At 40.6% G+C, this 23,628-nt stretch overlaps 10 protein-coding genes across 10 annotated transcripts; 5 read left to right on the forward strand and 5 right to left on the reverse strand.

Annotated features, from left to right (window-relative positions):
• Positions 1–227: 227 nt before the first annotated feature.
• Positions 228–954, forward strand: VTP21DRAFT_560 (uncharacterized protein; the record flags this gene model as incomplete). Its single annotated transcript, XM_069396139.1, has 3 exons — positions 228–608; positions 668–796; positions 883–954. The coding sequence occupies 3 exons, from the start codon at positions 228–230 to the stop codon at positions 952–954; spliced, it is 582 nt and encodes a 193-aa protein (XP_069256939.1).
• An 883-nt stretch (positions 955–1,837) lies between these two features.
• VTP21DRAFT_561 (uncharacterized protein) lies at positions 1,838–4,829 on the forward strand (the record flags this gene model as incomplete). Its single annotated transcript, XM_069396150.1, has 6 exons — positions 1,838–1,889; positions 2,045–2,586; positions 2,667–3,092; positions 3,163–3,955; positions 4,016–4,400; positions 4,493–4,829. 6 exons carry the CDS (start codon positions 1,838–1,840, stop codon positions 4,827–4,829), a joined length of 2,535 nt encoding a protein of 844 aa, XP_069256940.1.
• A 311-nt stretch (positions 4,830–5,140) lies between these two features.
• VTP21DRAFT_562 (uncharacterized protein) lies at positions 5,141–6,797 on the forward strand (the record flags this gene model as incomplete). The annotated part of the gene is made up of 9 exons (XM_069396161.1): positions 5,141–5,167; positions 5,245–5,332; positions 5,413–5,542; positions 5,602–5,660; positions 5,726–5,954; positions 6,016–6,145; positions 6,216–6,330; positions 6,402–6,625; positions 6,696–6,797. The coding sequence occupies 9 exons, from the start codon at positions 5,141–5,143 to the stop codon at positions 6,795–6,797; spliced, it is 1,104 nt and encodes a 367-aa protein (XP_069256941.1).
• A 538-nt stretch (positions 6,798–7,335) lies between these two features.
• Positions 7,336–10,113, forward strand: VTP21DRAFT_563 (uncharacterized protein; the record flags this gene model as incomplete). Its single annotated transcript, XM_069396172.1, has 6 exons — positions 7,336–7,654; positions 7,764–8,057; positions 8,128–8,734; positions 8,805–8,988; positions 9,046–9,675; positions 9,739–10,113. 6 exons carry the CDS (start codon positions 7,336–7,338, stop codon positions 10,111–10,113), a joined length of 2,409 nt encoding a protein of 802 aa, XP_069256942.1.
• A 477-nt stretch (positions 10,114–10,590) lies between these two features.
• Positions 10,591–13,117, reverse strand: VTP21DRAFT_564 (uncharacterized protein; the record flags this gene model as incomplete). The annotated part of the gene is made up of 2 exons (XM_069396183.1): positions 10,591–12,426; positions 12,488–13,117. The coding sequence occupies 2 exons, from the start codon at positions 13,115–13,117 to the stop codon at positions 10,591–10,593; spliced, it is 2,466 nt and encodes an 821-aa protein (XP_069256943.1).
• Positions 13,118–13,627: 510 nt separating this feature from the next.
• VTP21DRAFT_565 (uncharacterized protein) lies at positions 13,628–14,592 on the reverse strand (the record flags this gene model as incomplete). The annotated part of the gene is made up of 6 exons (XM_069396194.1): positions 13,628–13,656; positions 13,730–13,937; positions 13,999–14,102; positions 14,173–14,238; positions 14,314–14,433; positions 14,550–14,592. 6 exons carry the CDS (start codon positions 14,590–14,592, stop codon positions 13,628–13,630), a joined length of 570 nt encoding a protein of 189 aa, XP_069256944.1.
• Positions 14,593–14,981: 389 nt separating this feature from the next.
• Positions 14,982–17,230, reverse strand: VTP21DRAFT_566 (uncharacterized protein; the record flags this gene model as incomplete). The annotated part of the gene is made up of 4 exons (XM_069396205.1): positions 14,982–15,359; positions 15,428–15,768; positions 15,832–16,961; positions 17,022–17,230. The coding sequence occupies 4 exons, from the start codon at positions 17,228–17,230 to the stop codon at positions 14,982–14,984; spliced, it is 2,058 nt and encodes a 685-aa protein (XP_069256945.1).
• Positions 17,231–17,994: 764 nt separating this feature from the next.
• Positions 17,995–20,044, reverse strand: VTP21DRAFT_567 (uncharacterized protein; the record flags this gene model as incomplete). Its single annotated transcript, XM_069396216.1, has 4 exons — positions 17,995–19,125; positions 19,193–19,345; positions 19,404–19,482; positions 19,545–20,044. The coding sequence occupies 4 exons, from the start codon at positions 20,042–20,044 to the stop codon at positions 17,995–17,997; spliced, it is 1,863 nt and encodes a 620-aa protein (XP_069256946.1).
• A 796-nt stretch (positions 20,045–20,840) lies between these two features.
• On the forward strand, positions 20,841–21,725 carry VTP21DRAFT_568 (uncharacterized protein; the record flags this gene model as incomplete). The annotated part of the gene is made up of 4 exons (XM_069396227.1): positions 20,841–20,940; positions 21,008–21,125; positions 21,193–21,314; positions 21,376–21,725. The coding sequence occupies 4 exons, from the start codon at positions 20,841–20,843 to the stop codon at positions 21,723–21,725; spliced, it is 690 nt and encodes a 229-aa protein (XP_069256947.1).
• A 221-nt stretch (positions 21,726–21,946) lies between these two features.
• VTP21DRAFT_569 (uncharacterized protein) lies at positions 21,947–23,406 on the reverse strand (the record flags this gene model as incomplete). Its single annotated transcript, XM_069396238.1, has 5 exons — positions 21,947–22,258; positions 22,340–22,687; positions 22,757–22,828; positions 22,894–23,229; positions 23,311–23,406. The coding sequence occupies 5 exons, from the start codon at positions 23,404–23,406 to the stop codon at positions 21,947–21,949; spliced, it is 1,164 nt and encodes a 387-aa protein (XP_069256948.1).
• Between the last annotated feature and the right edge of the window lie 222 nt (positions 23,407–23,628).

Genomic DNA, 23,628 nt, shown 5'->3' on the forward strand with positions numbered 1-23,628 from the left:
GGAAAAAAATTTAACAAAATAAACAGAAAAATAAATGCTTGATTGATATATATTCAAGCACGCAAAGACGAGAAAGCAAAAAGTGGAGAACAAAGAAATGTACTACTAGCTCATTCTCAGAAAGAATTGATCATTCGTGACTGGCAAAATTTAGGGTCACTTTGGAAATTTCTTTCTGTTTACAGCTTTTGCGGTAGCTATTTTAACTTCACCATTTGACCAAGGAAATGTTAAAGCGCGTCCTTAAACACAGTAATCGCACTTCATACCTGGACGATCCAGATATAGAATCCTCGAGTGATGAGGAAGAAACAAATTTAAATGAGGAGACCCTGAATAGACAAAAGAAGAAAGCCAAGATTAATCTTAACAGCGATGACTCTGATGAAGAAGACGATGGAGAGGAAGTAGAGGGGGGCTCAGAAGATGATTCAGATGAGCTTGAAGACTATGAAGAAGAACTTGAAGGACTGGCAGAGAATGAGGAGGAAATTGAGGGTGAAAACGAATTACCGGATTTAGAGGGCAATGAGATATACACCTGCGATCTATGTCCTGGAAAGACCCTCAAAAATAGACGCATGGTTGAAGTGCACTTAGAGTCCAAGGTAAATTGCCGGGAGATCGATGACTTGAGTAATCCTCTTTCAAACCTTTGCTTTTATAGGAACACAAGAAACGCGAAGAAAGGCGCCTAAAAGAAACAAAGAAAAGCTTGCTCACTCCTGAAGAAATTGCCAAGCGTAAAGCGAAAAATGATGCCAAAAAACAACGTAGAGAAGCAAAGAAAAAAGAGGTAGGCGTGGTCTATATCGCCAAGCTTGTGTTTGCTTAAGACTAACTCGACTTATTTCATATTCGCTGCAATCATCGATTCAATAGAAACTAAAACTGAAAAGAAAACAACGCGATCAACGCAAGAGAGAAAAAAAGAAGGAGCAGAATAGTCAATAGGGTGGATGTGAAAGCGCTTCATTGTAATTATTTTTCACCTTCATTGCATCTAGCTCTCTTTCTTTATAAACGTGTCTATGGGTCACAATTTCTCTGCAACCTCTTTTTGCATAGCTACTGTAGAATATTTATTCGCCTTCAAGTTCCAGTAAACTACCAAATATCCCGACCAAACCGATAGAGAATTTTCCTTCATGTTTACTGTAATATTCCGCTTGCCGCGTCCAAACTAGTTACCCTAATACTTAATATTTATGGTGCTTGTGTCGTAATAAAACGCTCTACTCATATAGCGCAAATCACCAATAACATACTCTTTTTGAGTTTAAATTGTTTTTTTCACATTTAATAAACAATTCGAAGCTAATCCAAACAAAAACAGCTGGGAAAACATCCATTTCAGAACGGTTTGAAAATCACACTCGACGCAATATTTGGAGGGTAGATCATTTCATAAACAGGGGCAATGCAATAGCGTAGGGGAAAAGCGATTTAGCCAAGCCAAGCTAATCTACGATCGAATGCATACCCTTACAAAAGAGAGGGAAAAAGAAGACAGGAGAGCACAGATAAAGTATAGATCAATATAACATTTGGGAACAAAAAATTTTTACATTAGAGAGAACTTTATTTTCGTTTGGTTATCGATTACTGAAAGAATTCAAAGGGTGGCCTGTGAGATAATGCATTAATTGGATCTAAAAAGTAGAATTGTGTCTCGGGACTAACGTCATTTTATTCTTTCGTTTATGTTCAACGCGCTTTGCATTAATAACCTTCACATTCCATTGCTAAGTCCTACACTCTACTCTATTACCGTGATCAGCACTACCCACCCATCTTTTCCCCTTCGTCTTACCTTTATGTTTGGGTAGTAGGCATCATGCCTCAAGATTCACTTCCTCCAACTCATGAGAGTGAAATGACTCGTCAAAGTAAGCATTCCTACATACACTGACTCCTTGAAGTGCATTCCATCAGTGCCGCACATCCCTGCTTCCATTCTTGCAAGAATAAAATGAATTGGCTGCTCGTCTTTCATACCTATCCATTTTCTAACTAATCATGTTGGTTTGCTTTAACCTCACAGAGTTCCGCAATGCGCGCGTGCGAAGATATAATTCGTCTCGCGTCTCAGTCGTTGTTTTTAATGGTCTCCAAACCACAGACCCACAACAACGAGCAGATACTCTAGCTCAGATCGTGGAAATCACTCAATCCCTGGCTGATGAACTATATCCACAGAAGCTTGTTCATGAGATGAGAGTTGCGGTTGAATCCCCACATAGGAGTGAACAGGAAAATAGCTCGCCAACTGATCTGCCTTCGTCTCCAAGCACTCCAACCCCCCATAATTCACATGCCTATTCCACTTCAGCTGAGTCTAAATCGAAGATTGACAACCATGCCGATGAAGAATTAGCAACGCTATCATTAGTGGCAATGAGCTTGGAAGACCAGTCCGAAAATCCTTCTGGAGGGGACCAAGAGCAGACGCCAGAGTTAGATAGTGATCGAGAGCAAACGGAAGAGACGCTTCGCTTGCTCTTGCTCAATATGCTACGACTATCATTGCATTGTCCTTTTACCGACGTGCGTATAATCTTTAGCGATTTTTTGAAAAAACTCAAGGTATATGGCTTTTGCTATAAAAAAATAGAAATCAACCATAGACATAGCCTCTGTTCTCTAACCTAATCTGCCCTTTACAGAGTCGTGGAGTACCAGTTCCTACGCCAGCATTTCATTCGCCCTCATTCTTTATATCTCCTCGTGATCTCATCTCACTTGAGTCCTCCTCTTCTGTCGAGCATATTACCTACCCGATGCCCGGTTCTCTCGCTTCCTCAGCATATGGCTCCTCCTTTGGTGAAGTTGAGCATGAGACAGAGGAAGAGGAGATAGAGGCTCCGACGGAGGATGAGGATTCTCGCTCAGCGTCTGGACGTAAACCAGATGAATATGTGCATAATATGATGGTTGAAACCTTTGTTGCATACGGACGCATCAGTCACATCATTCGTGTTCTTTCATTCTTCCCGTCCTACCTAGAAAAATTCCTCGCATCTTATAATTCAATTATAAGGTTATCGCATGGGCCAATCGACCGTGCATTGAGATCTTATCTTGCCATTTTGGTATATATACCCTTTATCCTTCTAAACAAATATTATCTTATTTCTCCTTTACTTTTTTTCTGAATCAAAGGCCGCCGCGCAGCATAGCTGTCAATACCTTGTCTCATATCAGAGTACTGAATTTCTTCTCAACGGGGGCGATCCTGAGTGGCTTGATGGACTAGAATACGCTCCGCCCAAGGTTCGTAAGCTTGCCCTCCTCAACTCAATAATGGCACATCAACCGTGGCGCCTTCAGCCTAAGCACTTTGGACAATTGTTACGAGGAAGCGACTTTAAAGAAAATTGGTCAATGCGGGAACTAGTGCATGTAATTGCGATTTTTGCCACCTTCCACAGCTTGTCAAGCTTTGTGCTCGGATGCGGGGTAGTACCTGAGATCGACACGACAGGTGGGGCATTGATGCCCAGTGGAGAGCAAGGGCAACCAGCCTTGAATGTGAGAGACCTGGATAATGAAGAACATGGAGAACAAATGCATGCATCCTGGATATCGACTCAAGTGCCACAAGAATCTGGAGTGCATATGCCTGTCTCACCAAGCGAAAGCGTCTCGGGCGGAGAAAGTGTTTCCTCTTATTCGGCAAGCCCCCATGTCCAATCGTTCTTAAGCGCAAGACAGATGTCCTCGTTATCTGATCCGGTGGGATATGCATTCACATCTAGTGCTCCGGCACCTCCCTTGATTGCACGCGAGGACGATGATCCTACGGTGGTCAAACACACGTCCCAGCTGATATCTCGTTTAAAGAAACGACGAGAAGAGGTGCAGTCCGACTTCCCAGAAGAAGAAACCGCCGAAAATAAATCACCCAAGCAACAGCCAACTCTCGTATTCGAAAAGATTGACGAGACTGATGAAAGTAATATAAATCCATTAACATCTACACCCTCTTTGGAATGCTCATTTTTGGCTTAACTAGATTTCACAAATTCCCCAGTAGATGAGAGTTCTCACGTTGGCCGCCCGATCCCTCAGCCCAAGTCCAGCCACCGCTCAGGTCAGAGCACATCGTCCACAATAGCCGCAGGTAGCCTCTCTATCTCTCCAGCATCTAGTTCCTCCTCGATGCTCCTCAACAATTCTCTTGGGTGGACCAACCCAGTCCTCGAAGATATGCGCCGCTTCCAGGACCCAGAACACGAGGTTGGGCCAGCTGAATTTGATCAACGAAGGGAAAAACCGTTCCACCTACAAGATTATTCCTGGGAAGACCATGCCTGTGAAGTAATTAATCAATATGTTCCCGAAATGGGTGATGTACTCAACGAAGAGTTCATGGAGGCTTTGGCAATGACAGATTATAGGTATATTTTTTGATCTACCTTTTTTATTGAAATATATTACTCACAATGGTAATCTCCCTCCCTCCCTCCCCCCCTCCCCCCCTTAATTGTAGCCTTTTCCACTCCACTACTCACAATTCAAAAATCGACACTCAACCGCTACGCAATGCTATCTGGTACTTTTCTCTTCGCCTGCAAGGCATTTACGCCGAAGATTACGATTATGGTGAAATCAACCGATATATGAATCGTCGTATGAAGCAGTATATAAAGAAAGTTTGTTGTCATCCCGTCTCGATCGAACATGCGGATTGGCGTAATATCGGATTCCAGCTACGGCCAGAGGAAAAATGCCATGTAAATGTATTAGCGGTTGAAGCAAGAAAACACGCAGAACTATTATATACTACTTGGAACTTGCAAAAGTGGACTTCAGGAGAGGAAGGGTAAACTATGTATGCTGAACATTTTTACCATTTTTTACTAATGGGTTTTACGGCCAAAAAAAAATTTTTTTTCTTATATATATTTATCTTGTGATGTATTTTAACAAGGTTTCTTTCCTCCCCCGCTATTAGTTTTTACTTCTTTTCTATTTCTCTTGTACATTCTCTCTACTACTCTGCGCTCTCCTATTTTTATCGATTTTATTCCAATAAGTCAAATTCGTGACGTCAAATTACTCAATATAATTTTTGCTATTACTTGAGCACCTCGATCACTTTGATCCAAAATCATTGAAGCAAAAAAGCGAAAACTTGATGGATTACGAGGATCGCAACATTAATGTATATAAAAATTCAAGATTACTTATATCATATTGAATTTTTATTAACTATTTCGTTTTTCAATGTTTCCATTGTAGAAAGCGCTAGAGAAGGATCTCTTTGGTGGAGACTCTGAATCCGAACTTTCAGATCTTGGGGAGGTCGATGCAGGATATAGTAGTGATGGTATGCTTTATCTCCAGATAAAACCTAATCAATATTAATCATGCTGAAATAATCCTCTTGTATCCTCTGCAATTATATAGAGGCGCCTCAGCACGTCAAATCTTCTGCCTCACGTCGATCGCCTCCACCGGGGACTACCTATGAGGATGAGTATATGGAAGAATCTGAGGCAAAGCGACCCACGAGTGGAGAGCGTAAGAAAAAGAAAAAGTATTTATAAACAAGTATATACTTTCGATGAGATATGAATGTTAAACTTTATGTTATAGATCAAGGCATGCTGAAACTATTGATGAAAACGAATTGGCCGATGACGATCCAATGAAAGGTATTTTAGCTACAGTTTGATGTGAGATATTTTAGAAGTTCTCATATTTGCTCTATGGTTTCTAGCTAAGTTACGGCAGCTGGATCGTGATTTTAAAAAAGCACTTTCTACTGGGCGCTCCCGTCGCAGAAAACACGGTGATTACGATTTAGAGGAAGGGGCAGATGAAATTGTGGATCAGCTTCGTAACGAAATGAAGGACGCGGTACAAAAGGATCAACAGCTGAATGCAGATCGAAAGCCAGCTATAACAAAAATTGTGATGCTACCTCATGTTCTGGAGCAACTTCGAAAGTATGCCCATAGCTCATGCTTATTTAAACATAATTAGTGTCTAATTTTTTTTATTTTTTAGGACACATTTACATGAATATGTGTTGGATAACAATCTGCTTGAAGCGGTGCGTATGTGGCTCGAACCTCTTCCTGATCGCTCTCTTCCATCATTGGATATTCAAATGGAGCTATTGAAAGCATTGGACACGGTAATTATTTTTGCTCTCTATGTGCGATTTGGGAATATTATGATGACACTTTGTTTAAACCATGCAATAGCTTCCTATCAGAACTGAGCACCTCAAAGAAAGTCGCCTTGGCCGCATTGTCATGTTTTATGCTAAAGTAAAACGTGTGGATTATCGAGTGCAACGCTTAGCCCAGAATCTTGTCTGTAAGTTGGCGACCATACTCAAATATTTATATGTTTATTAAATAGATATTTAACCTTCTATCATCTTAAAGATAAATGGTCTCGGCCAATCATCAACAAGAGCGCTAATTACAAGGACAAGCAGTTTAGGCAAGTCGATTTTGATCCAGTTGCTGCACAATACACAAGAAAACCGGTGATTCGCGAACCTGAAGAACCTGAAGATGTACATCGTGTTCGTGCCCGTATTCCTCTACCTGATAGATTTGGGTTTGATATTGTGCCTCGCTCAACTTTGCATGTTGACCAGAGAAAGGTAATAGACCTCATTGAGATGTAGTAGCTTTCAATGCATTAATCTATATATTCATCAATTTGTTTATTAGTCGAAAGAGGATCCATACAAAAATCTTAAATCCCATATGTCACGTCTTCGTGCAAGCCAACGGAAGGGATATACAGCATCGAAGAAGTCTAGCAATTACTAATCCATCATCCTGACTTTTTTATTTTTGTAGAGTGCACATGTAATATTCTTTTTTCATAATTTTTTTTATCTCGTTTCTCAATTCCTCAAGTGATTCTGACCGTCTGCGTAGCCTAAAAATAAAGAAGATATTTTCAAGGGCCAGCAAAAGGCGAAATCTTAATGAAACAGATGTAACTACTAGCTGCCATAGCACTTGTTTAATGGGGCAGCCAGAATCTCTGAGATGTTGTAGATATTATTGCCATTTGTATTATCTCCACTTTATAACAATAGCTGACCTGGATACAATTCCTCGATCGAACAAACGATGAATTTTAATTCATGGCGCAGATAAGCAATATTAATTATTAACACGAGATTATAATCTCTCGGAGATCGAATTTATATGTTAAAATGCTTCAAGATCAGTCACAAAACTGATAATCGATATCTCTATCACCCCTTTTAATACTTGTTTCAAGACAATCATAACTTTTAATTTCTTACTTTCTTCTTCTCAATCTAATTTCCATTTTTACTCTAAAAGGCACAATCTAATGTCCACTTATCGGTTATCACATTTGAGACTAGTAGATAAAAGAGCATGGTATCATGCCAAAAAAAATCATGCCTCATTCTTGCTCGGAACCAGAAGACCTTTTGCGACAGTGAGCTCCACAAATGAACGGGAATTGCAAAAAGATTGCTCTCAGGTAACCCCGCCTTATCCACGTCTTCTCGAAAATCTCCGAAAGGTGCGCCGCAAACTCGAGAGTCGTCCGTTAACTCTCTCCGAAAAAATCCTCTATTCACACATGACACACCCAGAAGAAGCAGTACCAGTACGAGGAGAAACATACTTGAAGCTATCGCCAGGTAATGCGGTCCACTCTGTTTATTACGTATATCTGACAACAAAATATATCCCGCATTCGTAAATAAAACCTTTAACAATATGTATTCCCTTGATACTGTACATATTTAGATAGAGTTGCTATGCAGGACGCATCTTCCCAAATGGCGCTCCTCCAGTTTATGTTAACCGGAATGTCGACTACAGCAGTGCCAACCTCAATTCATTGTGATCACTTAATTGCTGCTCATAAAGGAGCTGAAAAGGATGTGCGCGAATCTCTGACGATCAACCAGGAAATATTTGACTTCTTGGAGAGCGCTGCGCGAAAGTATGGGATTGCATTTTGGCGACCAGGAAGTGGGATTATCCATCAAAATGTTCTAGAAAACTATGCAGCACCTGGAGGATTGATGCTTGGAACAGGTAACAAATATTTTCTTATACACGAGAATATTATTGATCAACACTTCATATTTCCACCTCGATTTTATAGATTCACACACACCCAACGCGGGTGGCCTTGGGATGCTTGCAATTGGTGTGGGTGGTGCCGACGCAGTTGATGCTATGGCCGCCATCCCTTGGGAACTTAAGGCGCCAAATGTGATCGGGATAAAACTGACCGGACATCTGAATGGATGGACTAGCCCAAAGGATGTGATCCTCCACGTTGCCGGTCAGTTGACAGTTCGTGGTGGCACTGGTCATATAATAGAGTATTTTGGCAGTGGTGTTGAGACTTTATCTTGTACGGGAATGGCCACCATTTGTAATATGGGAGCTGAGGTCGGAGCTACCACGTCTGTATTTCCTTACACTAAAGCAATGTCACGGTATCTCCGCGCCACTGGTCGCGAGCCTGTAGATCAAGAAGCAGCGCGCGTAGCTCCAGAATATCTAAGCGCTGATGTAGGCGCTGAGTACGACCAAGTCATTGAGATTAATTTATCAGAACTGGAACCCCACATTAATGGGCCCTTCACACCAGATCTTGCTACACCGCTAAGTAAATTCAAAGTGTTGGTGCAGGAAAATGGTTGGAAGGATGAAGTCACAGCCGGACTCATTGGAAGCTGCACAAATAGTAGTTACCAAGACATGTAAGGCATATGTGATAAACATGGAAAACTTTTGAAAAAAATATTTATAATTGAACCCACTATCATTTAGGTCTCGAGCTGCCTCTTTAGTAGAACAGGCTGCGGAAGCTGGAATTTCTGCGGCAGCCAAATTTTATGTTACGCCTGGCTCTGAACAGATTCGAGCAACTATTGAGCGTGATGGGCAGACGAAGGTTTTTGAACAGATTGGCGCGAAGATTTTAGCGAATGCCTGTGGGCCATGTATTGGACAGGTACGTGATATTTACATTCTTCCTTTACAAAAAATGTAATAATTGCTCGTTCTTTAGTGGAAGCGTGAGGAATACAAGGATGAGGAAAACGCAATATTGACATCCTTCAATCGTAACTTCCGTTCTCGAAATGATGGCAATCCAAATACCATGAATTTCCTTGCCTCTCCTGAAATAGTTACTGCAATGACTTTTGCCGGACGCTTGTCATTCAATCCTATGACTGATTCTTTGAAAGCGCCCTCAGGAGAAGAATTCCGCTTCATGCCTCCAGCTGGGAAAGAGCTCCCGGCTCAAGGTTTTGAGGAGGGAATTAAAATATTTCGGCCACCTCCTAATAACACTCAACCAGATCCAAATGTAGAAATTAAAATAGAACCTGAATCTAACCGGCTGCAGTTACTCGAACCATTCCAGCCCTGGCATGGCGGCGAGTTTACAGGCGTTAAAGTATTGATAAAAGTCAAGGGAAAGTGCACAACAGATCACATTAGTGCTGCGGGACCTTGGTTAAAGTACAAGGGACATCTGGAAAATATCGCGAATAATACGTTGATTGGAGCGATGAACGCGGATACTGGCCGGATTAATGAGGTAACTAGCGTAGTATCAGGGAGAACCAGCACTATCCCAGATGTGGCAAAAGAATATAAGCAGAGCAACATCCCTTGGATGGTGATCGCAGATGTAAGCTACTCTCTGTTTTATTTCAATGTTTGCCGATGGCTTAATTGACCCTTGCTATTCTAGCACAATTACGGCGAAGGTTCTGCGCGTGAGCACGCTGCTCTTCAACCACGTTTTCTCAACTGCCCTCTAATACTTGCCAAATCATTCGCGCGCATACATGAAACTAATCTGAAGAAACAGGGAATACTTCCTTTAACATTCGTTGATGAATCGGATTATGACCTACTGTCAGGAGGAGATACGCTGTCCACAAAAGGGGTGCAAAATTTGAAACCCGGCTCGGAAGTTATCTTATTGTTCGAAAAGGAAAATGGCGGTATCATCACAATAAGAGCACGGCATACGATGAGTGCTGATCAGATTGAGTGGTGGAAAGCTGGAAGTGCATTGAATCTAATCCGTAAACAGCTTAAACACTCCGCTTCATCTTTATAAAAGATTAGATTGCAGTTAAAATAATAAATTATAGAATAGACCCGCTTTTCTCGAACAACAATTCTGCTCTCGAGATTTGATTTAGAGAGTTGTAAAATATGGAAATCTCTACACTAACCAAAATTGGACATCAAGTATAACGGCAGATTTAGTAAATCTGCTAGAAGTAGAAAGCTTACTATCCTGACCGGAAATAATACCAGGTCGTGTATATTTTACCTTTAACTGTAGTTCGAACTATAAATGGTGCTGATATTACAAGATATAGATGGCTTTCAATAGTCAATACAAATATCATTAGTTGTTTTATTTTTGCAGCTCGAGCAGTATATAAAATCCAAATAAAACAGGAAATATCCTACTGGGAGATCATGACTGGGCTTCAATTAAGGATGATAAATTATAGATATTGAAATTGTGAAAAAAAAAATTGCTGCATAAAAATGTAGAATGCCATAATATTCAAGCTATCAAATACTATAGTATTCTAATCCCATATTGACGTCTTCCTTCCTCCTCTCTTTCTACATTTTCCCCCATACCAGCCCCATATCCTTCCACTTTGATAGGCCGCTTATCTTCTTTTGGTAGCGCGAACCAAACGACCTCATAGGGAGGCCGGTAATTATTTTCCTCAAGCCGAATACTTACCTGCACATCCTCTTCTGAGCTGATCATTTCGATTTTTAAAGTCATACGCTCCCCTTGTTCATATCGCATTGTTTCCCCGTCGTCTTCCGTCAAAGTGTATTCGAATTGCCTCTTTGTCCTACTGGGGAATATATAGATCACACGTTCGGTATCAAACTTGCGGGAGATGTAGGGCATAACCGGGCCAGTGGGAATTATTCCTCCTTCCAAAACTAATATCGGAGGCAAATCCATTAATGGAGCCTTGAGAGTAATGGTATGTCCAGATTCGTAATGCAATCCAGTTCTAAAGTCGAACCATCCAAGCCCATCTTTTCCTTTAGGTAAATAAACATCTCGTGTTTCTACGCCTTTATCCAAAACCGAAGGCACTAAAACAGCCCTTCCAATCATAAAATCGAAGCTGTTATCCCAGGTGTTCTCGTCCTCTTGAAAGTGATAAAATGTAGGGCGCAAAACTGGTTCTCCGCGTTCGAAGTGCTCGCGATGAACCTCGTAAAGATAGGGTATAAATCGATATCGGAGCTCGAGACACATACGAACTACTGGAACGATTTCAGGGTGTGTCCACGGTTCTGTTATCGTTCCATCGGAATTCCATGAATGTATACAAAAGCGAGGATGAAGCACCCCATTTTGGACCCATCTAATGAAAAGCTCTGGTTCAGGCCGGGGGCCAGCAAAACCTCCCACATCATGCCCATATCCACCAGGCATCACTGACAGAGCTGCACCTAACCCCATGGGCAGATTATACCGAAGTGAAGTCCAGTTTGTATAATTATCACCCGACCATGTCTGACATGCGAAACGATATATGAAGGGAGTTGCAGAGCGTGTGATAAGGAAGGGTCGGCGGTTAGGGAAATGCAGCTTTAATGCCTCATATGATGCTCTGGCCATCATTAAGGTCTGAAGCGATGGGCCTGCAATCCTCGCTTCTGCTCGCTCATTAGGAACTGGACAATAAAGCATAGAGGAAACTTTCTCCAAATTTTCCATGGCGAAAGTATGCCCATCATCTTGCATAGTGTATTCATTATTATCGTTCCATAAACCTTCCACACCAACTTCAAGCAACTGTTCACGACATTGTTGCACCCACCAGTTGTATCCCCTGTGGGAAGTAAAATCTATGTAGGACGCCTTGCCACTCTCACCTCTTCCAGCCCTCCACTGCAGTACGATGCCAGGTCCAGTCCCATCACGAACGAAGCCACCACGATGAGCTAGCTCTTCATAGCTTGGATGCCGCGTCATCAAATAAGGCTTAATGTTAGCAAAAACACGCACGCCTTGCTCTTTGAGTGATCGAAAGAGGCCACTCGGGTCCGGGAATCTCTGCTTGTTCCAAGTAAAAACACAACGATCTCCTGTGGTGGAGTTAACTGTGTAACCCGACGAGAGATGCATCCCATCACAAGGTATTCCGTGTGCACGACATTGGGCCGGAAACTGAGCAAGAAGCTCTTGGGCGTTTTCTGCTTCAGCATAGCCCATGGAAGATGCTAGATATCCAAGCGCAAATCGTGGAATGAGTTCGTGGGGAGTTCCTTGAAGATAAGCGTATTGGAGCACCACATCGCGTATGGTAGGGCCGTAAATGAAAAAATAGTCAAGTGGACCAGCTTCTATTTGAACGTAGCGATATGGGCCTAACATCTAGAAGTATAAAAAAAATGAACACAAATTCGTCCTCCACGTGTACTAGAGCATATGTTACAGCATCTAACTCCTGGCCGAGGTCAACACACGTTTCTGCAAATGTATTGTAAAACATTCCGTAGGCAATGCTGCCATTACCTCCATCAGGAACCAATGTAATGTAAAATGGGCAAAACTTGTAGAGTGGATCAGTACTTTGTGCATTGTATCCCATAGCGTCCACACCTTGTAATCTGAATCTTCTACCGTGCAAATTAATGTCACCAGTTCGCTCACCTAGGCCATAGTATCGATCCTCTGCAGAGCGTTTCAAATAGTGATAAACACAGCCAGAGCCTCTATCAAAAGAATAAGCTCTATCGGGTAAGTCTTCAGCTATTATTGCGTCTTTGGTGTACCATGAAAGGCTCATGTTCTCGCCACAAGATATGCGTGATACTAGCGCGTCAGTTTTAATTTCAACAAAAGTAGATTCGACACGAATTTCTGCGCGCGGTTCCATGTCAAAGGTTGTATGATTTGCGTGCACGTGCGTAAGTGAGGAATGCGTTGTTGTCGGTACGAATCTCACACGGAACACATGCGGAGAGAGGGCTTCAATCGTCATATCATGACCATCTGGATTCTGAAGTGTAACGCGTGGTTCTGTACTGACTAACTTATAATTTTTAGGCGTCGTTTGTCGCATTCTTGGCTGGTACTATTATTCTAAATGTGCTTTTTTTTTCGCGGGGAACAAAAATACTTTTTCAAACAGACATAATAAACGACTTCGGTTTATTTCCAATTTCACCTCCCGAAATATATGCTCACTAAGTCGAAACCTAACTATATTAGTAAAATATTACTCTTATTCTATAATCAATTCACATCTATTAATTTATCTGTTGAAATTATATGATCCCCTAGGCGCAAAAGAGACTTTTGAATAGGTAGCCCGGAATCCAATTATTAGCATTTTTTAGAAAGAACTGCAAATGCCCCCATATTTTTTTACATATAATGCTGGGGAAGATGCTTCATTGTAAATACTCCAACCCCTTGAATATTGATCTTGGTGTGTGCACGAATTCAGGAGTTTAATTGGTAGCTATATAACGGAGAGCTGTTTTTTAAAAGTCGAATAAAATAAAAGGATATGCCTAGAGATATTATCAATTTTTTTCCAACAAATAATTTTGTTAAACAATAAGTCCAGTTAAATGTATTGTGAGACCCATCTAAAGCCTAATTATATTAAAGAATACGTTTCAATATGGGTTTAGTTGATGAAATAGGTGAAGTTCAACAATGCCCTTACCCTCTCCATAGCCCTGCTTCATCACTACCGAAGTCATGAAAACTTCGATTGGCCGGATATCCTTAAGCGGCACTTTGCCCTTGCCTGTAGTCTGGAAAAGTCCAAGTTGTTCACGCAAATATTCCTCCGAAACTGCTCCAGGAGCATCGATCTTGTTTCCAAAGATAAGGAAAGGGACATTCTTTAAAGACTCATCGGACAACAAGCTCTACAGTATATTTAATCATGTGATTCAAGTGCGAAGCATTAATAAAAATGACCACACATACGTCTAGCTCAAGTCGACTCTCAGGCAAACGAGTAATATCAGCAGCATCTACCAAGAATACGACTGCCGATACTTCTGGGAAGTAATCCTTCCAAATGCGGCGCGCTTTTATAATAATTTTGTATAATCAGAATGGAATTTCAACATCAATATTTCCAAAATATATATAAATCACCTTGAACATGACCACCCAAATCAAATGTTTGGAATCGCACCTTGCCAATTGTCAACTCCTCAGATGCTGTTAATTGTAAAACAAACAAACAAACAAATTAACTTTTCAACACATTCAACGACATTATTTCCTAATGTTTACTCGGATGGAGGGTAGGCTGCAATACAGCAAGGCGATCGTTCTTCAACATATGCAGAAGAGTAGTCTTTCCTGCATTATCCAGACCGAGAAAAAGGATCTTTGCGTTTTTATTCACAAGACCTATTACATACAAAGAAAACATTAAATTCAAAGTCAAATCTCCCTACATGAATTTCGATTGAAATATCAAATAGGATAACAAATACGCGTAAATTCATCTATTCACTAGTACTTACCCAAGCTAGAAAGGATATCCCAAAACCAATTAACAATGAACATCGTCTAAATTATTTATATTTATAATAGAAGAATAAATCTATAAAGATGATGCAAATTCCAAGAGAACTGAATTTTCAGGAACCAACGAAAATTGTTTTCGTGATTATTCTTCGGTATCAGGTGACGTAAATATTCGACACAATTATATCCATGGAACAATTGATATTGGGAAGAATAAGCCACGAATATTGTATTTTTTGAAGATCATATCCGAGAAAATTCAGATCAAATCTATTGCACTGAATTAAATAAGATAAAAGGCCAATAGCAATGCTCTAAACCCATTGTAGAAGAAAGTTTAAAATGTAGAGACTATATCTATTTCTAAGACATCTGTAAACTTTTGAAGCATTTTAGCTAAGGAGGGTATTTCTTGAACTAAAGTAAAATCACAACCTCTCCCTGACCCAAGCTTCTAATCCCCCCGCACACCATAGTTCTTGGACACTTCTTCCCAACACTCCTACAAAATATTTTTTGCTCTTTTCTTTTGTCTCTATTTCGATTTGCCCAGTCACGACGTTCAGTTTGGCCGTCAATCCTGTTCTTCGTGTAGGAACTTTCTCTCCCTTGAAATACTCTCGAAGATGGTTTACCAATTCAGGAGCCTCGAGAACCAAAAGGGCGTTATTGATAGAGTTGCGTTTAAACGTCTCGGAGAAGGAGCCCGCAAGCAATAGTGTGATACCATTAGCTTTAAGTGCTGTGGCTGCTTGTTCACGAGAAGATCCGGTCCCAAAATTAAACCCGCCGACAAGGATATCAGTCTATATTGAAGCATATCGTGTAAATGGTATGTCAGGATGCAAACTTTACTTAGCAATGAGTAAATTACCGGCTTTATAATCTTGGTAAAATTAGAATCATAATTCTCCATGGCCACTTTTTTCATATCATCCATCTTCATATCATCATTATACGTGTACTTTCCAGGGTATATCCCATCTGTATTTAAATTGTCCGTGTCACAAAATACTAGTTCACCTTCAATTGTAGCTGGAAACTTGGGCAGAATATCAATGTGGGATGCTGATGTCGAAGCACTGATAGAGTCAGATTGGGGAAAGACCTTGATAGAAGTCACAGGCTCCGCACGGGGTGAAGTCGTAGCACTAGTAGAGAGAAGGGAAGCGGGGCTGATGATTTTACCTGCGACTGCCGAAGCTGCTACTACAGCTAAATAGCGACACAATATGATAAGTGATTCTTATAATAAAAGATTCTATAAGATCATAATACCAGGTGAGGCAAGATACGCAAGTGCATTATGACTACCCATCCGCCCTTTGAAATTTCTATTTGTGGCAGAGATTCCAACTTCTCCATCACGCAATAATCCTGCACCCAGTCCAATACAGGGGCCACATCCAGCCGGTAAAGGTCGCGCACCTGCCTCCAATAGCGCCTGCCAATCGCCCGCAATCTCTGCATCCTTTTGTACCTCACTACTTGCGGCGGCAATATAAAACTCAACCCCTTCCGCAACTTTTCTACCGCGTATTATTTGAGCTGCTTGATGGATATCTGTGGCACGGGAGTTAACACACGATACAAGATAGGCTTTCTGAATCGCAACGTTCGACTTCTCAAGTTCGTGGATTGGAGTAGATACTTTGACGGAATTCGGGCCACTTATGCGCGGACTCAGAGAAGAGAGATCCAGGGTAAGGTGTTTGCTGTATTTTGCGTCCTTGTCGGATTGCATTGACTCTTCCTCTAACTTGCGAATTCTGTGTTCATTAACGCGAATATGCTCCTTTCCATCACGCTCTAGAAGTCTGTTCGCCCTCTTTCGCAGAAATCTAATAGTTACATCATCTACAGGAAACAATCCGGCAAGTGCTCCCCACTCAGTTGTCATATTAGCGATAGCAAGCCTATCCTCTACACATAATCCGTTGATCCCATCGCCCGAAAATTCGATAGCGGAATTCAGAACCTCATCACGATTGAAGAGGCCACATAATGTAATGATTACATCCTTCCCAGTACATCCCGATGGCAGTTCTCCTCTTAGTTCAACTTTGACAACAGGGGGTACTTGCCACCAGGTTTGACCGGTAGCCCAAATTGCTGCAGCATCTGTACGGACTACCGGCGTTCCTAAACATCCTACGCCTCCATACATGTTGGAATGAGAGTCCGATGCTACAGTTAAAGTGTAAGGAAATGCATATCCTTCCTCGATCATAATCTGGTGTCCTATTCCTCGTCCAGCAGGGAAAAAGTCGACGCCATGCTCGTGTGCAAACAGCTCGATGGATTTGTACTTTGTGAGGTTTTGCGAACTGGTGTTTTGTACGTCGTGGTCAAGTGTGAAGACAGCCTGTTTCGGGTTTTTAAATTTAGCAGCACCTATACTCTTAAATCTAGAAAGAAAGTAGAGTGAGTTATACTAGTAGTAATGAGACTGCAATGGGAAATGTTACTTTTTCATCACTGCCCCCGTATTATCATGAGTCATTACATGTTCTGGTTTTATCATCACGAAATCCCCGCTTTTTACGGCATTTTTTGAATCGAGAGTGTAACGCTGCACAATTTTTTCGACAAGATTCTGAGAGCTCCTATTATGAATGTGCAATAGCCGTCTATTGTGCGAAGGAGACAAAAGTAATGTACGTCGTAATGCCAACATTGTATCAAATAAACGATTATCAGAAAATATGCAGAAATTTCACTTAAATACAGATATCAAATTTAAAAAAGAGATTATTAAATTCGAGATAATCAAAGGCAGTCACAATATCAAGCAATAAATTAAAATCGTGAAAATATAAAGCAATCAAAACCAGAAGCAAAATTGGAGCACAGAATTTCTAGGTGACAATTAATGAGTGTGTAGCATTTCTTAAATTTACTTTCCGCTCTACCCGGATTCTTACTTTATTTCAATTACTCAGTTTCCTGAACACAAAAGAGATTATCTAATTCATATCTAGAATATTTATGCTATGGTTGCAATTAATAATGAAACAAGCATTTTAGAAAAAATTAGGGTATTTGAATATTTTCTCAGAATGCTAGAAAAAAGGTAAGATGTTATTCTATGTCGCGAATTTTTTTTGACATTGGTTAATATTGTCAATATACTTAATATGCCCAACCACTATTATGTAAACTTACCGGATACTTTTATATATCAGTTTCGGGCATAAGCCTTTCTCATCTGAAGGCTTGGTATTAAGTGTCCACAATTATATTATTATTAGAGTTATCATAATAAAAGTCTAATGGATATAATATGACGATATTCACAAGAGATAGACTATTAGCGGCTATTAAAATGAAGGGGAACAGGGAAACTCTGCAAAAATTGGAGGATATTGTATATACAAAGGTAAGGGGGAAAATGTAGGTGCAGTCAAATGGATTTCGCATCATTATCAAAGAGCGAATTTTTCACGTAATTACTGTGAAAATTAATGTGATCATCGCCAGAAGAAACGTGTTAGATTTACTCGTCACAAGAAGAGTACCAGAATTCTGCTCAATATCGCTCGAATCCTCGTCCTCTTTGTTGGGGCGATTTAATGGTGCAGCGGCGCATTTGCGTTTATGTGGTTGCCAGAGAGTATTTGACGAGGAATTTGCAGGAAGTGATCGTGGTTGGGTAAAAGTACTGTATCCCATAAGTTCTAGAACGCGCAAGGTTCCAGGGCCAATAGCAGATGCCTTCAACTCTGAATTGGTAGGCTTGCGTGTGGTAAGAGCGTCCAGAGATGTGCCCCATGGTCCTGTTTTATTGCTAAAATTCTCTAGCACTCCAGGGCGCATAAGAAAGTCCTCTGAGAAAGTATAGATATCTGGATCCAAATGTGAAAACGAACTCAGGCCCGTAAATAGCGTGTGCCCCTTAAGAAGGAGTATTTCACCCGCACTTGCTTCAGTCGCATTTGCTGGTGAGTCGTCTGGTAACTGAGCCTCGATAACCTGTGAAGAGGGCGAAGTATATATAGTCAGATTAAGTGAGGGTGAGTGCAACATATCGGCCAGATTAGTAAAGCCTCCCAATGCCAGATATGATGCGAATTCAGTTGCTGACATATTTGAGAAGGTGTTCGGAGGAGGTGGATATTGCAGCGATATTACATTTTTCTGCCCAGCGATATTCCACGCAGATTGAGCCGCACGATAAACCTCAGAGTCGTTTAGAAGAGATTGAACAAATTGGTTCACAAGCGTTCCATTTCCCTCATAGCAATTTCTACGTATCAGGTTGCCAATTTTTTCAAGCGGATATGGTTTACTTGGTGGCGCATTAACTATAAGAAATTTATCAAATATAGAACTGGGTAAAAATCCTGATAGGCGTGTGAGATTTGTTTCTGGGTCCTGGTGAACCAAAGGAGGCGGGGTGAGAAGCTGCAGTTGTTCAGTTGTCATTGGAGGGGAGAGCAATGGAGAGTAGATAGAGTTTGGTGGCAAGAAATAGGGAGCCCATGAACTAACGAAGCCCAGTCCATGAATTATCTCATGGAGGATGATATATTCCATACTAAGTTGGTTAGCTTGTATTGCACTTGGGATGGTCTGTAGCGAAGTGAGTATAATGTTAGAAATGAAATTTCCAATCGTATATATAATCGCATGCAAATACATTTGTTAAGTAAATCTTCTCGACTAGGTCGTGGTTAAATTCTGCATATATATCATAATCGGACCACCGTAAATTGAGAGGAGAAAGCTGCTTCGCCAGAGATTGCGCATAGAGGTAGTTGGGATCGACTCCTTGCAATCCTGGTAATGTCCACTAGGACAAGATATATGTCAATTAAAATTTTCAATTTTCTGTACTTCTATAGAAATACCTGAGCGGAGGGTGCAGCCCAGCCCAGAGTTTCATTGCGACAGTTCCTCTTACAATAGCTACGGTACACTACGTTCATTCTTATAAAAGAGCATAAATTTTTAACAACTGGATGTTAGTATTTCAAGAATTGGATCCTCACCTTATTTGGTGTCTCAAATGTAATTCCTTTGTCACTTTCATCGCTGCGCTTACAATGGTATCTGCCAACTGTTGGCATACTATCGTGTCGGTAATGTTGCAATTTAGATCGGTATGAAAATATAAACCCTGAGGCTGTGTCATGTTTCCGTTGTTGATGCTAATCGTCACATTATGCCTTATCGAGGAGATTGGTAAGGTTTGGCTGCCAGTATTACTTGAAATTACGGTTGGTGAGTATTTCTGCGTGATAGAGGCAGCCTCATCTTTATGACTAAGGATTTCATCCACTGAAGAATCGCGTTTTCGTAGTATGGATGTATCCCAAAATGGATAGGGGAGTACTTTGGCGGAAGATGCGGGTAAATAAAAGCGCTGTTGATTTGAATGTATATGAAGGTCAAAACGTTGAGGGGCGCTCCATTTTGCGACGACAAAAACTAAGTTGCTGAGGGATAAAAAAAAGAGTAGACACCATATTTCCAAAAGCAAGATTTGCATAATGGAGCGAAAGCAAGAAAAAAAAGGGATAAGATGGGGTAGAAGATCTATAGGAATAAGGAAGAAAGCGCGTAAAAGGATGGGTTCTAGCAACCAAGAGTCTAGCGAAACAAAGAGAGGGTAGACTGTATTAAAAAGGATTGCATTTATTCAATATATTCAAGGATACGAGCAGAGAATAGTATGAAAAAGCAGGGATGAAAAGAGATGCAGTTTCAAATAAAGAGTTTGATCTAGAGATTTAAAATAAATGGAGTCTATATTAAGAAATTGGAATCGACTATTAATGGAAATTTTTAAAATGACATCGCTTCGCTAAGAACGATGAGCACAGCAGCGTTTGTCATGAGCGAGGTCTTATTAGAACAAGTTAGCGGTGGCATAAGCTTCAATGGAAAAGGGGCCCTGAAAGCTTTATTATCTTTGCCGAGCTTTTACAGAAGGATTTTTCCACACAATGCGCGCAGGGCTTAGTCAGTCTGGAAAAATATTGGCTGATGCAAATGATTTCATAATGAGTGTTAGGGGAATTTTTCTCGTAGTTTTCATATTTTCGAGAATAGCCCTAAGTCATAAATTTTCATTTCAAAGAGAGAGGACTCGAACTAAATTTTAGTAGGGTAATTTAATCATGAGAAAATCCAGCCTTTTTTAGGACTACGAGTTTCAGAAATTTTCATATATATTTACAATGTGCTTACTAAGTTCGAACAAATAAAAACTCGAGGGATTTACTTTTCGATTCAGTCCATCTAAATAATATCACTCTATCAAGACATTCCTAAAACAACAGAAAATGGTCGTTGAAGCCACCACCGTTACCCCTGCCCCTAAACTGGCAAATGGAAAATCAGCCGTACAGTTCGATTCGATTGAAGATGCTGTGAAGGACATCGGTAGCGATTTTAATTATTCGTTTCGATTATGCAATTCTTGTTTAACATATTTATGCCTTCCGTCCAGCCGAGGGAAAATTTGTTATCGCGGTTGACAATGAAGACCGGGAAAATGAAGGAGATCTCATTATTGCAGCAGAGAAGATGACGACTGAAAAAATGGCTTTTTTGATCCGGTATTCAAGGTAATTTCACTTTATTTTCTTTCACGATCTAGAAATTTCCTTATCCCCAAGCTTTCCGTTTCGTTAGTGGTTATGTTTGCGTTCCCACTACCCCCGAGCGTCTTGCTGAATTGGAACTACCTTTGATGGTGCAGAACAATGCTGATCCTCTGCGGACCGCCTATACGATTAGTGTGGACTACAAACAAGGTTATTTAATTCATAAAACTGTGAATATTAGAGTATAAAAGTTAATATGTTACGCATGTAGGGATCTCTACCGGTATTTCGGCACACGATCGGGCTCTTACTGCTCGCAAACTGGCTGATCCTACATCTCATCCCCAAGATTTCTACCGCCCTGGCCATATGCTTCCTCTGCGTGCTGCGCCTGGTGGCGTTCTGCAAAGGATAGGTCACACTGAAGCTTCAGTTGATTTATGCAAACTTGCAAAGCTCCAACCCGTGGCTGTGGTTTGTGAGCTGGTGAAAGATGATATGTCAGGAGAAATGGCGCGCCGCGACTATTGCTTTAAGTTCGCTCGAGAACATGGTCTAAAGCTTATCACCATTGCTGATTTAGTGAAATATAGACAAGAGCATGGGTTGATAGATTTGTAATGAGGGATTAACAGAAATTGCTGTAAAGAATATTTTCCGGACAGTATATGGGGTATTATATATAAATACTTAATAGCAAGTTATTTATCATTTGTAATTAATGGAGGAGGTTTAAATAACAATATCATTTTTCAGTAGAAAGCTATTTATATATAAAAATTCAATGTTTTGGGTACAAAGTAATAAAAAGTATTTTCTGAAAGTAAATAAAATGGACCATACTATTTCTTTTTTCCTGAAGTCCCTTTGCTCTTCTTCTTTCCAGGCATATTCTTTTGTCGCTGCTTCTTGAACATATTCGAGGGTTTGATACCCTTCTCTGCACGTGTTCCCTCAAGAACCGACGCAACACTCTTTCCTGCAGTCTTTACAACACGTTTAGCATTCCCACCAAACTTCTTCATAGCTATTCTCCGAGCTGCAGATAATGTGCTCGGCTTTGCTTCAGAATCCAAGCTCCGAAACACCCTAACATCGCGTTTTCCGAGTTTGGTACCATTGAGTTGAAGCGCTAGGTCAACCGAAGCACGATCCTGTCGATATCAATTGAAGTAAAATAAATAAGTGTCAGTGTACTTAAAATTTTAGAGATCCAGGCACACGTTTTCACATACATTAAACTGAACATATCCAAAGCCCTTGCCGATATTGGTTTTTTTGTCACGTACAATTCTCACATTTTCTACTTGTCCACAATCCTTGAAGAACTGCCACAGATCCTCTTCTTGCACATCGAATGCTAAATTCCCAACAAAGATACTGCGTTTGTTGTCATGCGATTTCGGATTTATAGCACGGTCAACGCGCAAATGCTTGTTAAGAAAGACTTCTCCGTTTGCGACGAGAGCATTATCAACTGAGCTCTTTTCTTTAAATACGATATATGCATTAAGAACATCACGCTCGGGATGGAGTTTTTTGGTAATGAAAGCGATTTTTCGTGGAAGAAGCTCAGAGAACGCCTAAATGTTGCGGGAGAGGATTAAATGGTTTTCTTGGTGAAAGTTAAAAAAAAAAAGGTCAGCTCTTACAATTGAACGGAAGCGAATACTTGATATCTTGCCGTACTCAGAGAACTTGGCTTTGAGTTTTTTGTAGTCGGCCTAGATCCCACAGAAATACATAAAGTGAGTAGTAATAACGTGAAAAGGCTATGAATATAGTGTACCTTTTGAATACAGGTAGCCGATAGGTTACCAACGAATATTGTGCGCTCTAGCTTCTCTGTCTCTTCTTCTCTCTTTTTTTTCTTAACAATTTCTTCTTTATCACTATCCATATTCTCAGAATCACTCTCATCATTCATTTTATCTTTTTCTCCTTCCTCTTCTTTTATCTCTGGCTTGGATTCGGAAGTGATCTTGAGTTTTTTCGATTTGAGTGCATTTTTAGTGAAATCCTTTTTGCGCTTCTTGACTTCCGGGGCGCCCTTGCCTTCATTATCCTCTTCTTTCGTCTTTGCCGGAGGTTTAAAGACTACCTTTGGGACATTTGCAGGTCCAGCCTAACATGAGTTTGCAGCAGAAAAACATTAATACTAAATATCTATGCCCATAACATGGGCAAGAGTGATATTAATACATACACTGTGTTTGAATAGATCGTCTAATTGACTATCAATGGCATTTGATTTATTCCCAAGCAGAGCTTGTGACAGCGATGTGGGAGTACTCTCTGTCATGGTAAAGAGCGAAAATTAACTCCCCTTTCTGTTAACCGGGTATTGAATATTTACTATAGTATAAATAGCTGAGCCACAAAGAGTCACACATATGCGTGACTCTATTTTAATATTTTAACTAGTAAAGTATTAAAACTGTAGCCATATTAAACACAAATAAACTGTGTTTAGTTGATTTTCTATCTCGTCATTAGTGAGTGATACAGATATTAATATCGTGCT

The sequence above is a fragment of the Calcarisporiella thermophila genome (genome assembly GCF_041956535.1).
Source record: "Calcarisporiella thermophila strain CBS 279.70 unplaced genomic scaffold VTP21scaffold_1, whole genome shotgun sequence".
In the NCBI taxonomy this organism is placed as follows: Eukaryota; Fungi; Calcarisporiellomycota; class Calcarisporiellomycetes; order Calcarisporiellales; family Calcarisporiellaceae; genus Calcarisporiella; species Calcarisporiella thermophila.